This window comes from Megalopta genalis, chromosome 12 (genome assembly GCF_051020955.1).
Source record: "Megalopta genalis isolate 19385.01 chromosome 12, iyMegGena1_principal, whole genome shotgun sequence".
NCBI lineage: Eukaryota > Metazoa > Arthropoda > Insecta > Hymenoptera > Halictidae > Megalopta > Megalopta genalis.
In genome coordinates this window covers 2,963,106-2,978,499 of record NC_135024.1, presented here as the reverse complement: position 1 = coordinate 2,978,499, position 15,394 = coordinate 2,963,106, and the positions used below count along the sequence as shown (strand labels likewise).

The window sequence follows — 15,394 nt, the reverse complement described above, 5'->3', positions numbered from 1 at the left end:
CAATATTCATATTTACAACAGCATATCTACTATTATTCAAATAATTAAACATTTATATCTCATAAAAATATCATCGATGAGAATTTCGAATATCTAGAAAATTGTTAATTCATTAAAAGAAAGAATTTCATCATAAAGTTGCTGTTGAAAAATTGGATTTTGGCCAGAAATGACCACTATGCAGTGCTTTCGAAGGTTACCATAAATAGTGAATGACGCATTAATATCCGAACTGACATGATTTTATGTGTAATGCTGAAATATAAACATAAAATATTTGCTTTCTTTAAAATATTTTTGAAAATACAAAACTGTACCTTTTGCGGATGGATTATTTTGGGACATTTATCTTTTGTTAGTTACAATACTTTCAACGATTTACGTTGAATCAATCATTTTCTATATTTTTATAATTTTACATTATTGTAGAACAGTTAACATAGCGTTGCCAAGAATATCCCGGATTTCGACCGGAAAAGTTTAAATGTTAAATCATTTTTAATCCGTGTAAGAGATGTGAATTATAGTTATCAATTATAATTAATTGATAGCGGGAGAAGTTATTACGAAAAATGTAATTGCTCTAATTGAGTCAAGTTTCAGTAATCAATTTGCATGCTGCTGTTATGAAAAGTAATTTGTTACTATCCACATTTCATAATTGACATCGTATTGTTCAATCGTTCATACAATTTTGTTTAACATTCCCGGCATACTTTTTATCATTTTCATGTTTAATAATAAAAAATGGAAAGAATATTCTTTGATTTTTCTAAGCAGTGTGTTCCGCTGCAATCCTTTGAAGTCTCTCCAGCTTTGCGGAAAGTCATATGAACGCGAAACAGAGATGTAAATGAAAAACATACCAAAAGAACGCCATCCTCTGTAACGTCATACTTCCATATCACTTTGTTGACAACCGGACCGACTAAAACTGTCACTAGACTATATATACATACATGTATATATTCTCTTCTATGTAGTAACACTCTACCCAAAAACAGACGGTACACCGCATAAATACAAATGACACATAAACACGTAATGTCTCTTCACACACAGCTAACGGACTTCAAATTTCGACTATAATGAAATTCAATATTGAAAGCAGATTAGATTTTAATCCTTTCCAATCGCATTATCGATAGTTCGTATAATTTGTCGCGATAGCGTAACGGGATAATTCCGTTAAACTCACTATAAAATCAACTTTTACGTTCATCTAAATAAAAAAGATATAAATTGATTAAAACTCGTATACGTTAACAATGTATTTCTAATTAATAGCGGTCTATGTGATATGTTAGTACGAATGCAAGTGAAACACCTAATATAGATTCTTTTTATCAACAATTAATGGAACACTTTATTATATTCGAATTTGTTTACTTTAATTTATCGACTAATGATAAATAAGAGGAGAGGGGAACGATGTCGCAAACTTAGGATACCTATTCTAACGATGAGAATCTAATTAGATCGAGACATAAATAATTTTCGTTATAGTATAACAATTTTATTTATTGATAATGTAAAATGAATAATTATATCCTAATCAATTATATGATAATTGCCAGCATTCGGAATGACTTGTTGCTATTTATCAGACAGTTCGAGGGTGAGTCATTAGGATAAATGCATCTCTTGACTTTCATTCTAAGAATTATTTATGATTCAACCTAATATAAATGATTCAAGCTTTCTTGCCAGTTACGTCTACGACTAAATATACATAGAATATTAGGCAAAACAAGAGGTCAGAAATATACAAGATTATCGATATATTAAATCTTTATTCAATAAATCGTACACGCCACGCGTGTAAACAATTAAATTTCTATTACCAGTAGATTCCAATGAAAGTAAACATTCCAAAAACAGAGTGTATCATAAGAGAATAAACCTTGTGCGATTTTTAGTCTCCGAAACGGAAACTGGGGTTCAAAATCGAGACCAAACGTCGCGTTTCTTTTTTCATAGATCGTATTTATTTTTGCTGCCATCGTATGGTGTACTGCAATCATTTTGACTCGCTGGTTTCAACATACCCACAGCCTTGAAATATACGTCGAGATTTTCGTTACACTCGTGTTGGTAACTGCCGACAATCGGTTCCATTTCTTGGTTCAGTCGATAATGTTCAAGGATCGTCGATATAGGCTGCTGGCTAGAATCTCCTTCGAGACTCTCTTTTTCTAAAGAGTGCAACAAGCTTTCTCCTTGAATCGTCGTTCTATCGTTCGCAAACTCGAAAGCTTCTGGATTCAATCGACTCGAATATTTGTTCAAAGTACAATCTCCTTGTTCTCGCGGCAAGCTGCGTTTGTGAGTTACTTCTCCTCTCCAGAGGTCCTTCATATCTAAATAGCGATATGCTATCTTATAAATTGCCGGAAACGGGGGTACATTGCTCGCAAATATTGTTTCACTGCTGCAGGTGATCGAACTATGTCCATCGGGGTGTATCATTCGATTTGCTCGAACATGACTTAACTATTCGTGTGTATAATTGAGCGTACCCTATGTATAGGTAGAACATAATTGTCGGGACAACGAGAGGAAGAAAAAATTCTTGAAGGGTAAAAAATTATTTCTAAAATGAGTTTTTACTAGAAACACAAAGTTCTATAACAATTCTGTTTACATATAAAATTATTTATAAATACGAAACAAATACCAATCTGTAAATTTTTTATTAAAAAATTTTACAGATAATCTTTTCGCGAAATGAAAAGCAAAGTAAATCGAATTTATCGTACAACACAAATAGTTATTAATAAATATTGATACTTGAAAATACTTCAAAATAGTTGCTTAAATATCACATTTACTATAAATAAATAGATACGAACATTTAGTGGTGTAATCGAGAATTATAGTCAGAATTTTCTTTTACTTTTTGTAAAAAAATTGATTGAATACAAATCTTAACATTATTACAATAATTACATCTGTGTGTACTATATTATGCTATTATATTATTAATTGAGAATATCTTCATATTTATTCTCATATATCTAATTGCATCAAATGTTCATTTCGGTTTCTTAGCACAAAATTTCATGGACACTATTTTTCCGGAAGTCTCACTTCTTTAAAATTGCTTCGACTTGTAAAATATTGATAAATACGATGTTTTGTTACTCAAGAATTTGTAAAGAATTTTTTCAAGGGGTGAGAAAGATGGGGTGGAACATTGATTAAATTCCAGCTTGTGTTGAAAGCCGAAGAGACGTGCGGTATTCATGAAATTTTATCATTTCTCGTGGCCATTATCAAGGAAATGGATATGTTTTTGCTTGTAGTCAACACTAACTAAACAAACACACAGGAATTTATGTTAATTTGTTACCTATGTTAGCAATTCTAGAAATATTTGTTGATGTGATGCTTCTTAATAAAGTATTTTGTATATTTAAATAAAGTTTGAAAACAATGTATAGTATGCTTATCTAATATTAATGATGAAAAAAATCTTTAATTATGATATATGTATGTTTAATAATATTGTGCATGAACTATTTTAAATCATTTCACATAATTTAAAATAATTACATCTTTTTACTAGAAAAAAATGAGAAAGTTATTAAATAATAATTATAATATTAGAAATACAAAAATTGTATATTGATTTAGTCAAATAAAATGAGATATTAATTCCAAATTTTTTTTATGTTTATCAAAATTGTAGAGTTTATTACAAACAAAAATTCAGGATTATAGTTAATTAATAAACAATTAATAATTATACCAATAAATTTTAAACTATTTTCTTGCTTACGATTGAGAGAATTTCGTAACGAAAAATCCATGCTTTTGTATTAATATAATTTTGAACACAGGAAATAGAATTCCAAAATTTTACAAATGCTTTTTATCATCAAGCATCCAGTTTTGGTTATTTTATTGTTTTCTATATTCACAGTAGTTCTTAGAATGTGAAGTTTGCTATATTGAATAATATTTTACATAATGTATAGTATCTATAATTATTGTAAAATTTTTTAAAACATTTGTTGATTCAGAAAAGTTTACTCTATTTTAGGCAATGTCCACCAAACTTGCAAGCACATTTGCTTCATCAAGCAATACAGGAAATCAAATCCATGTGTAAAAAACAACCAGAAGATTGTGGATACAAAGCACAAGAGAAAAGTATGTTACTTTGCCATCAATTTTTAATTCAATTTCATTTAAATAGAATCTCTTTTAATTAGTGCAATATTTTGCAGCATATACCTCACTGAAATTAATGCAAGCTATTACTGGCAAAGTTAATAAAATATGTTATCGCTTCTTAATGAATACTCAATTACCATTACTGCTACCTTCACCTTCTACACCACTGCCACAAGTAGTAGCTGGTGGAAACAAAAATTGTAGAAGAAAAATGGAGGATCGCTATGTAGTTTTACATGATTTACATGCTACTTTTGGTATTGAGGTATGTATATATTGAATCTTTTTATTATGCCATATAAAAATATAAGTGAAATGTTATCTCAGATAAATGTATTTTTAAATTATAGGATGACTCCGTAGCAAATTATTATGCAGTATTTGATGGACATGCAGGACAAGATGCAGCTGTATATTGTGCTTCGCATCTTCATCAGTATTTAGCGGAAAGCAGACATTATCCTACTGATCCAGAGCGTGCCTTACATGATGCTTTTATTACTACAGATACACAATTTATAGAGAAATCTAAATCACAAGTGAGTGCTAGTGTATAAATTAAGCTATCACAGTGTATAAATTAAGCATATATCATAAACAATTAAATAATTCTTTTCTATTTTATAGAAAGTATGTGGTGGAACTACAGCAGTTTGCACTTTATTGTTAAATAAAAAGTTATATGTTGCTTGGGCAGGAGATTCTACAGCAATGGTAGTAAAATCCAACACTGTTGTTCAATTAGTAAATCCTCATCGCCTTAACCGTGAAGTAAGTATACAGAATTCCTTTATTCAATTTAATTTTCATATTACATATATACCCAGGTATATATTTGTTATTTAAATATGACTTTTACTTCGAAGTCTATGGTCATATAGTATTACATGTTCATACTCTGCACAACGTATTCTTACTCTTGTTGTATCTAAACCTGGAGAAGGAATTGTGGGATCAATATTAACAAAATCTCTATCATGAAGGTTTTTAAATCTGAGACCTAGTTTTGGATCTATAACTGGTTGATAATTGCAAGTTTCATTTAAGCACGTTTTATTTGTTCTCCAATGGTAGTATGCAAGATCAGTTGCATGAGGCCACAGCTTTTTCTTTCCTTGAAAATATGGAAGCCAGTTTTCTTTTTCAAGTCTTTCGCAAAAATCGATGTAACCAGAGATTTCAAATTGAAGTTTTGTATAGTTTCTTATAAAAATAATAGTGGATATGATTTTTAATCTATTTGCACGTTCACGAAGTGCGAGTTCCTGCATTACTGCATTGGTTGGTGTAATAAATTCTGATGTTAATTCATATGGTCTATAAATTGGAAACAGTAAATCTTGTAAAGTTTTCAAGCGGCAATTAAATTCATCTCTGCTAAGAGTTTCTCCAGTGCAACGATATCCAAGCTCAGCTAATTGACGAGCAGTATATAAATTTCCTAAATATCCAAGATCAACAAATGTTACCAGTGAATCTAAATAATCTTCATAAGTTTTAAATGGCAATAGTCTTTTGTCACTGTCTATTTGCGTTCCCAATTCTGTCATCTTTAAACTTCTTTAGATCAATGATTTCAGTATTAATTTGATAATATAATGTATCATCTATATACACAATGAACTTGACAGAGAATTTTGGTTACATTTTGAATGCATGAAAAACAATTGAAATTCTGTAGGTATAGTATATTTATAAAGTGTTTATAGTGAAGTGCGACAAACATCATGATTCTGTTTCTTAGGATGAAGTACAAAGAATACAAAGGGTAGGAGGAGTAGTGATGCAAAGTGTTGGAATCTTACGAGTTAATGGAGTATTAAGCGTTTCAAGGGCAATAGGTAAGTCACTTCTTATTGGTTTTAGCTTTCCTAAAAAGATATAATAAAATTTCGTTGTCTATTGTTAAGAGAAAGTAAGTAATTTAATATTAATCTAAACATAATTTATGTATGTAATTTGTTGTTTTCTGGCAGAACAATCTTTTCTAAATGTTTTTAATATAAAGAATAAATATACATTTTATTACTTAAAGGGTACATATTTTTTTCTGTTCAATATTTCTGAACAAGACATATTTTTCTTTATATTAAATAAGAGTAAATAATACAAACATTGAAAGCTTATTTTTAAATGAAAAATTTGATGTTACCTCATTCCTTCCATTTTTTCCTAAATATATAATCATTAATATTTAAAAATTTTGTTTTGCTATATTTACCTTTTTCTGTTAGTAAAATAAGTAAAAGAGTACAGCCTTTTTTTAAAGTAAGAATCAACCATTTTATTAGTATATCGCATTTAATATTTACAAATTTGTCAAATACTTTGTGCGTTTACAAGTAACAATTTGAAGTTAGTAAACATAAATAAATTAACTTGTTACTAAACGAACAGTACATATACGCGTAACCACTGTTGCTCGCTCTAATAGAAATTTGAGGTTAATTTTGTAGGAGGTTATCAAAGTGCAGTGAACGCAGTTACATTTTATGAAAAATTACGGAACGAGAAAACTGTGTTTTCCAAGGCGTGGCCATATGTTTGGAAACTTTATTAAGAATTAATTAGTGTTTGTTGATATTTCTTCTTCGTACTCACATTCTTATATTAGCACGAGGCACGCGCGTTGACATTTCTTTCACACTGTCAATCTAGTCAATCCTCTTTCCTGTCAACTTTCCACTTCACATCTGTCGCTTCGAGAGTCGAGAATGACATTCGTTGGTGCTCGGAGAGATGCTCGCAATCGCTAGATGGCGATACATGTATCTTGAAATCGATACACTGTATCCGACGCATGTGCTTTCGCTATACTTTTGAAAATTTAAACGTTTGTAGAATTTATATTCTACTATGTTAGTCTCTTAATGTATTTGATAAGAAGAAACTAAATGAATATAGTGAATATTATCTACATAATGTATGTACTAATCTTTCATCTATAGGAATAACAGTAAACTTAGTGAATTATTTGTATTTACGTGAAATGTTAATCCTTAACCGATATACTGAAGTCATGAGTAATCCTAACATTGTATTTCTATCTCATTTTCCATGTTTATATTATTGTATACACTAGTTAAGATTAAAATATCAATAGAGCGTTTATCTAGTTTAAGATTAACATTTTTTCCTGCATTTTTTATTTGAGCTCTATCGTAACCCCGTGATACCAGATAAGGGCGAGTTATGATTATTCATTTGTTGTTGCTATGACGTTATGAAATAGTTTTGCTTATTGTAATGGAAACTGTACTAATAATTAAACCACGGAAGACGAATGGTTTTTGATGATCGCTGGAGACGAATGCGGGGTCATTTTAACTCATAATAAAGTTTGTGTTGGAAACTGCTGTCAACATTACCTTCGAACGCTGTCCTTGGACGGAATGCTATCGCATACCAAGTTGTCATATCGTTCGCAGGTCAAAATGACCCCGTATTCGAGATAGGAGGGTTAAGGGTTTTTGAAGGATACAATATAGCATAATAGGGAAAAAAATATTAACAGATGTTTATTCTAATATATCCTAATAGATGTGTTTCTTTCAATATAATATTTATGTTATTTTCGATTTTGTTAAAAACATTCAAAACATTTTAATTTTTCAGTAAATATTATGCTATTTTATGGGTATTATTTTATTAATATTTTATTATTTCTTATTAATAATATTATTAGAAAAGGACTGAGAACGAATTTCTTAGTTCAACCACACGTTATATTAAATATGTCGAAAAGTTTAAATAAACTCAGTCTCGTCGTTTTTATGAAGCAATACGATTGGTTTAGAGTAAACAGAGTTTTTGCCAATCACGAAACGTCTGTGTGTGCAAACTCTATGAAGATTAATTTTCTTTCCACACAGTAGGTCACGCATTAGGTGTTCAAGCGCACCATATAAATGAGTGATTAAGTTCGCACAGGTCTCTAGTTATAAACACATTTATCCAACGAATTAGTGCACACTATAATTTACAGTGTCGCGAAAAGTGCTTAGGAATGTTCCAACTCCTTGTTGGTAGAATTAAACGGACAACGTGCAAGGTACAGAGTGCGCCGAGTACTATGCTATTTTCCCTCTATCAATTATGGAGCAGCTATACTAAACTTCTTGTAGTATGCTGAGGAGTGGCGTGTAAACTGATATCCTTGTGAGTGCAAATCGCCAAATGCGTTATACACCATTCGTTTTAAGACTACACAGGACCGAATCTTTGCTTTCTTGGCCTGTCTAGGTTTGTTTTCCTTCAAAAAGCTTCCTTTGATGATTAAAATCTAAATAAAATATAGTACAATTTATTGTATTCAACGTTTTTCCTCGTTCGTTTATCGTCAATCCGAGATTGTTTTTGCAGACAGCATTCTCATTAACAAATTAATGTTGACTGGAATTTCGATATACCAGGAAGAGTCGAAAAGAATTCTGACTTTTAAGGTAATTCCCGAGACGTTCTCATACATTCTTGACTATTTTATTACGTCGATTCTTGCGGATTGTTTCTGCGGTATCTGAAACTTGACTCTATTATCATCTCAGCAAGCGAGTTCCAAAGCAGTCCTGTTACGATTGCTGTTTCATTTTCTGTCTGCTTGGGCGACGTGTATAATCAAATCATCGATTGCTAATTGAAGATCGTTCCAAACTCGGGATCGATAAACAATGTTTTAAGTCGAAAAGTTATTAACATTTATTCGTGGATATCACTAGTTGTTTATCCGTTGGCAGAGCGTCTAAAATTTTTTGATCATTAACATATTCGCTACGTGCCATTAATAATGTGCATTACTAAATATACACATATTGCATATTCGAAGCTTGATTTTTTAATTACTAGATTGCGGATCACTAGACAAACATAAATTTTATAAAGTATGTAGTAATATGTAAAATGGAAAGCTCGTTAAAGTTGATTGGATTTTTAGACCAATAAACATTGAAATCGGTTTTTACTATTTTATTTATTAAACTACTGTAATTTCGTTGAACTTTTATGGATGTTAATTCAGCAATCATTGTGTAAAACAGATATGGTTAAAGCATCTTTTGATTGCGGATTTATATAGTTATGATAAAAACAGGTGAAAGATAAAACAGCGATAAGATTGATAGATTTCAAGAATTGTTTTGCATAAAGATCCAGTCTACTGATTATGAAGAAGAAACGTTTTTTAAACATTGTGATATCTATAGACAATAATTTCACGTTCGGGGTCGAAGGTCGTTTCGAGGCCATTTAAACATGTCTGAATGTAGTTTAACGCCAGCTACACGCTGCAATAAATAAATAAATACACAATAACTGCGTCGTATTTTACAAACATGATCGCCCACGAAGATAGACTGATCTCGACGCCAACAAGCAGACAGTATATTAGGAGAGATCCTCTCATCTAATTCTTGCCTAATTGTTGCAAGAAGTCGAGGTGCCAAATTGTCGCGTGTTCGCACAGAAACCAAGTAGGGAGCACAGATATTAGCGGCGTAGGTGTCCAACTATGGATTAGGTGTCGCGGAGAAAAGGAAAGAAAAAATTCTGGACGCGTGTCGAGTATCCTGTTGGTTCCGTACGACCGCTGACACAATAATACGTGCAGCCATGCTCCGAGCAATGCACGCTTTACTGGGTGGCTGCTACAATCGCATGCCCGGAATAATTAACAGTCCATTACGCCCGTTTTTGCATCGCGAGGAGACGCGTGTCTCGCTGGTCCCTCGTTTGCGAGGAATTTCTCCTCGGCTTCGGGAAATTTTACGATTGATAGCGCTTCCGTGCCTATTACCATCTACTTCCGGTAGATTTCACAATCGAGGATCGACCGCGGTCCTTCGCTCCGCGCAGCTTATCGGATGGAGTTCGATGTGTTCAATTTAGTGGAAATCCCATCAGGTTTTGGTGTGTGCACTTCCGTCTACAAATCGCCAGATTTATTATCCCGATTTAGGGTGGTTTGTCCAACGAATTAACACTTAAGCTGCACGTCTGTTAAATCGATTATTCACAAATCGTTGTTTAACGCGTTAACCGCTGAGAATCAATACCAACAATTCCCACAAAATCTAAGCGATTTGATTAATGAAACTGACGATAGATAATTAAAGTTTATCACAGCGGATGGTAGTTTAACTATTTTGCGTCCTAAAAATTTTGTTTTCTTTTTTAACAAACATACAGTTTGTATGTCGAATTCATTGCATATATATATATATATATATATATATATATATATATATATATATATATATATATAAACTGTGAGACTTTTTTTTGTCATTCCAATTAATTGCAATTTTTGAAAGCACGTTTAGAGACATTGTCCTAGTAAGCTAGACATCTCTGACATCTTAAAATAATTTCAAATCGTTTGGTCCTATTTCAAAAAATTTTAGAAACCTTCTATTTCGTATTAAAAGGCGTTCGAATACTTTCGTGGTTCAGTGTATGTTATCATTTTATTTACCGGAAGCCTATTAATAGGCTTGCTTCAACACTAAATCTACCGCGGTCAAAATGACCGTTTCCTTATTTTGCAGTTCTGCATAATCTAGAGGCTCTTCCATGGAAAATGCTTGAATAAATTACATTATTGGATCAAGTATTATTATTATTATTATTTATTCAAGTATTTTCCATGAAAGAGTCTGTAAACTGCGCAGAATTGCAAAATAAGGGAACGGTTATTTTGACCGCGGTAGATTTAATGTTAAATAAAAATTTCAGAAAAATTTGTTACAACGTAACAGTTCAAATAATTTGTTGAGTTATTGTCGTCATCATTGAAAATAATGAACAAAAATTGTTTTCATATACATGTATAAGATCTGCAGCCTACATAAAACGAGAAACATTTGTATGAAAATAATGATCGTAACGCAACGATATTTTTCCGCGCCGATTATAACAGTTACGGTGTCTAGAAATCTCAGCGAGATTCTAAAATGTGTTCGAGCTTTCTTTTTCTAATTAACCGATTCACTGAAATAAATTCGCCGATCGCGTTCAGGCAAGGCAGAAGAAGTGACAAAGAAAGAAAATTTCATTCCGCGTGACGCGCAGTTTTATGGAATCCAAGATAACTGTTACAGTTACCCATCGCACATAAGCGTTGTTTTTTACATCTGAAAAACACGCGATGATGGGAGCGTGGGGGATTATCAGTATTCAACTAGACCGTAATTAACTTTAATTATCTAATTAATGAATGGCGTAACTAATTTAAATAATGGCACTACCGTAACATAGACGCTTCCGGTTATTAGAAACTTATGCGGTTCTTTCTATCGCTTTGCTACAACCATGAATGAAACTGGGAACAGTTAGTAATTAAAAAGGAACATGAAAATTTGTGGGTAAACGAGATTAAGAAACAATGCGTAGACGTATTTAGCATTGTCGTTTTTTGCTAATTGGGTTTGTGGGTTTTTAAAAACCGGTCTCTTTCTTTTTATAAATTTGTAAAATTCCGCAACCGATTTTAAATCAAAAATATTTTAAATAGAAAATAAACTCTGTACTGGATAGGTGCTGTCGGAACGAAAATTTCTCAATAAAATGTTATTAGTAGTGCTGTATATCAAGATAGTTTAAGGGAAATAAAATCATCGTTATTAATCATGAAAGTAATAACATTTTCTTTCGAGTAGTTGACGCAGTTACGAAGTGGAAATAGCTGTTTCATTAATAAATTTATTGCGTACGAAGAAAATTCTACGATCGTTTTTTACTTTTATCGATGAAACATTTACGACTGATTCTATTAATCATGCGTTATCCTGTGTAACTTGAGCTGTACATAGAATTTGATTTAGAAATACTCAGTATTTTTCGATATTTAATTAACGGGACGCTCTCTCTAGAATGACACAGGTTTCACATTCGGTGAACAATTATATTTAAAAATATTCTACATTCTTGGATTGTTGATAATCTTTTTAATTGCAAATGTGCTGCTATCGGAACGGTTCCTAATTTAATATACATTCTTGCTAGTATAATTTTGAATGACTACCAATAAATGTATTTTGTTCATTAACAATTCGGTACCTCTATACAAAGTTCTGTAAATGTTTGAATACAAGAAAATACATGAAAATATCCTATGAGCTTTTAATGAGCTGTAAATAATTATTTACAGGCTGACTGCGTATTATTTATTCTTGTGTTCAGTTTGTTATTTAATTCACCACATTTTCTGTGATAGTTCCGTTAATGATTCAAAGAAATTAAAACATAGAAAAAACTAAAAAAATTAAAACATGACAGGTGTTACTGTTAACAAGCTTCGAATAATTATTTACAGACTAACAATATGCTGTATAGTTTTGAGTTCAACTTTTTGTTTAACTGACCAGAATTCAGAATTCTGCCAATGTTCAAATACATTTAAAAATGTCGAAACGTTCTATGAGAGGTGCTACTTTTTATAAGCTTGAAACTATTAATAAGCTTTAAATAATTATTTACAGACCAACGATTGTTGGTCGATACGTATTTTTTTAGTTTAATTTTATGTTTAATTGACCATTTCAGGTGACGTACGGTACAAACCATTCGTAACAGGTGAACCGGAAGTGAAGTGCTACCCTTTGGACGATACCGAGGATTTCCTGGTGATTGCCACGGATGGACTGACAGATTACGTAGAACCCACGGAAATAGCGACCATCCTGTATCATGAGATGCAACGAACTCCAAGTAAGTACATAAGTAACTGCCCGAATGAACATGCGCTGCGCGAATCAATTTAGAATAACAAACAAACGGAAGGCTGACGCTTTACGGCCTGTCGGCGGTACACCGTAGCTTGACACTGTTCAAATTTATTGTTGCGCGTGACATGATTAACAATAGTATTCGTTGTTGGCAAATTTATGTCGGTTCAGCTGTGTTCGACGTTCGTGAAAAGTTTGGTTTCGACACGGTGAATCAGTTTCGCGGAACAGATACATGCATCCATCCGAAATACGTATATTTGAACAATATATAATAATTATAGTTCATTGAATCGATTAAAGGGAATATAATAATCCGTTTTATTCAGTATTATTCCATTTTGTTCAGGAAGACTGACTGCGGAATTGTTATATTTTGACGCAGTTAAATGATTTGGCACAGCCAACTTTCACAGATTAAACTATCTGGTTCTATTAAAACTGTAACGTGCTTCCAGAAATATTTTTCTAAATAAAAATAGTTCTAATAATAATAATAACAGAAACATAAAAGAATGCATAAAAATTTTTGTTCTCAATTTTTCCATAGGTCAAAGGATATTGTACTAACGAAAAATTGAAAATAAACGTTTCTATAATTATTGTTCCCATTATTTATTATTATTATTAAATCGAGGAAGCGCTTTTGTCATTTAAGTAAAAATTCCTGAAAACTCGGTCAATAACGAAGCAGTCCGCCCTTTGGCGAAGTAAAGGAGAACTATAATTTTGAGAAAGTAATGGTAAACCTGTAAAATGATTTAAATAACAGCTTAATTATTTTCTCGACTAAACGAGTGTGTAGAAACTCGAATTTCACAATGAAATTTCGATAAAATAAGGGACTGATTTAGTACAACGATTCGCGATCCTCATTTATATGATATACGTAATTACGATACGAAGGATTTTGTCCGATTTCATCTAGCATTCCGTATCAAGAGAAAACCAAGAGAGAACGATCGTTTTTCTGAGTGTTCGTTCAACTAGCGTGCTTAGTTATGTTCCATTAATTTGGCCGATGTATCGCTGAAACGCGAAGATTTCCACGTCACGAATAGAACAATCGAAGCGAGTAATTATAGTTATCGCGATGGAATAGATCCATACGAAAGTATCAGGAACCTTAAATCATCTCATTAGATTTAATCAGCGATCGGATGAATACAATTTCTAGGCGCACTGTAAAATAATACATTGCGGAAAGAAAATTATTCTAGACTTTAATGTTTCAATTGCCACTTCTTCCATTCATCAATCAACCTCTTCTGAATGCTCTTTTCACCGATAAATTATGCAGCCACGTATAACCGTGCACAAGGAACGTTGTATAACAACCGGATTCCGAATCTTTATGCAAATTCTCGTCTTCGTGCATGCGGGAATCGAGCCCTGCGAATTCGTACAACATTCACCCTATTAATAATGTTTCAAACAGAAACGGCAACGTGCAAATTATTCTGGAACGCGATATAACAATTTTCGCGTCCAATTCAATAACCAAAGATCGAGCAGATATGCTAACGACCGTCGGCAGAAACGTTTGACGGATCTGTATCGGTTGCAATAAATATTTCCAGCCGCGCGGAATCGTACCGAGTAGTTTCACAGTAATAAAAAATAATTTACGATCCGGCATGAAAGAGTAATTAGGAACGCAGGGCCGTTAGTGGCTCGCGGTACGCTCGTCGCTTTTACGCTCGCACAATGAAATATCCTGACCCGTATTTCCCCTGTAGGAGTTTCATTAGAGCGGACTCTCGATGTCGAAGGATCGCGTTAGCCTAAGTTTTCTCGTGGTTCCCGAACGATGAGCAAAAGATGACGAGTGGCTGATAGTTTTGAGAAAGTAAGGGGAATGCCGTCTCGCAAGGAATTTCGCGGTGGAAAACGCGAATCTCGTTATGATCTTGTACTCCTTCTAACCGGCTGCCAACAAACTGTGTCCAGCCGTTCCTCATGGCGCTGTCATGCTCTGCTTCCCGCCCGACTCAGGGACGAAGATCGGAACGGATTGCCCCGACGCTCGTTCATTTCATCAACGTTCCCTTCCTTTCCTTCCGAAGACAAGTTCCTCCGTTTCTGCCCGTAGAAATTCCTCGATGAAAGTTCGTTCACCTTCCGGTCTAGCTAGCCGAATCTAATGCGAGCAGCGATGGGCTCGACCACGCCGCGGCCTCGCGAAACCGAGTCAATCCCGATATGGCCGAGTTTCACTTGCCGGCTGCTTAACACGATTCCCGGCAAAAATATTTTCATCCCGAGTCCGCCGCGAGATCACCTTAAAAAGCTAACGTGATCTTTTTTTTTAATTTGTTTAACCTTACAACCGAGGTTTCGCTTTTACGCGAAAAAGGATATTTAACACCGCTTTAAACGCACGCGAATGATATAGAATCGTGTCTCGCCACGTCGAAAACAATTTTATTTGAGAACAAAGAATTTTTATATGGGAACACAGTGGGACAAAATGATAGTACATTTAACTTGTTATAATT

General features: G+C 33.0%; 3 protein-coding genes across 4 annotated transcripts in view; 1 reads left to right on the top strand and 2 right to left on the bottom strand.

Moving 5' to 3' along the window:
• LOC117228888 (uncharacterized) overlaps positions 1-15,394 on the top strand; it is a 157,670-nt gene that overhangs the window by 1,350 nt on the left and 140,926 nt on the right. Inside the window, exons 2-7 of one of the 2 annotated variants that reach the window (XM_033484960.2) lie at positions 4,046-4,155; positions 4,233-4,444; positions 4,530-4,718; positions 4,807-4,950; positions 5,924-6,020; positions 12,715-12,879. In XM_033484960.2, coding sequence (XP_033340851.2) covers positions 4,046-4,155; positions 4,233-4,444; positions 4,530-4,718; positions 4,807-4,950; positions 5,924-6,020; positions 12,715-12,879 — 917 coding nt within the window. Of the gene's footprint in view, positions 1-4,045; positions 4,156-4,232; positions 4,445-4,529; positions 4,719-4,806; positions 4,951-5,923; positions 6,021-8,318; positions 8,338-12,714; positions 12,880-15,394 lie in introns of those variants that run through there. The other variant, XM_076525675.1, reaches the window with a different exon arrangement.
• Positions 1,774-7,147, bottom strand: LOC117228894 (uncharacterized). The gene is made up of 2 exons (XM_076525678.1): positions 6,781-7,147; positions 1,774-2,360 (listed from the first exon to the last, which is right to left on the bottom strand). Exon 2 carries the CDS (start codon positions 2,356-2,358, stop codon positions 1,975-1,977), a length of 384 nt encoding a protein of 127 aa, XP_076381793.1. The 5' UTR covers positions 2,359-2,360; positions 6,781-7,147; the 3' UTR covers positions 1,774-1,974.
• LOC117228892 (cilia- and flagella-associated protein 299) lies at positions 4,952-6,786 on the bottom strand. The gene has a single exon (XM_033484974.2). It carries the CDS (start codon positions 5,727-5,729, stop codon positions 5,022-5,024), a length of 708 nt encoding a protein of 235 aa, XP_033340865.1. The 5' UTR covers positions 5,730-6,786; the 3' UTR covers positions 4,952-5,021.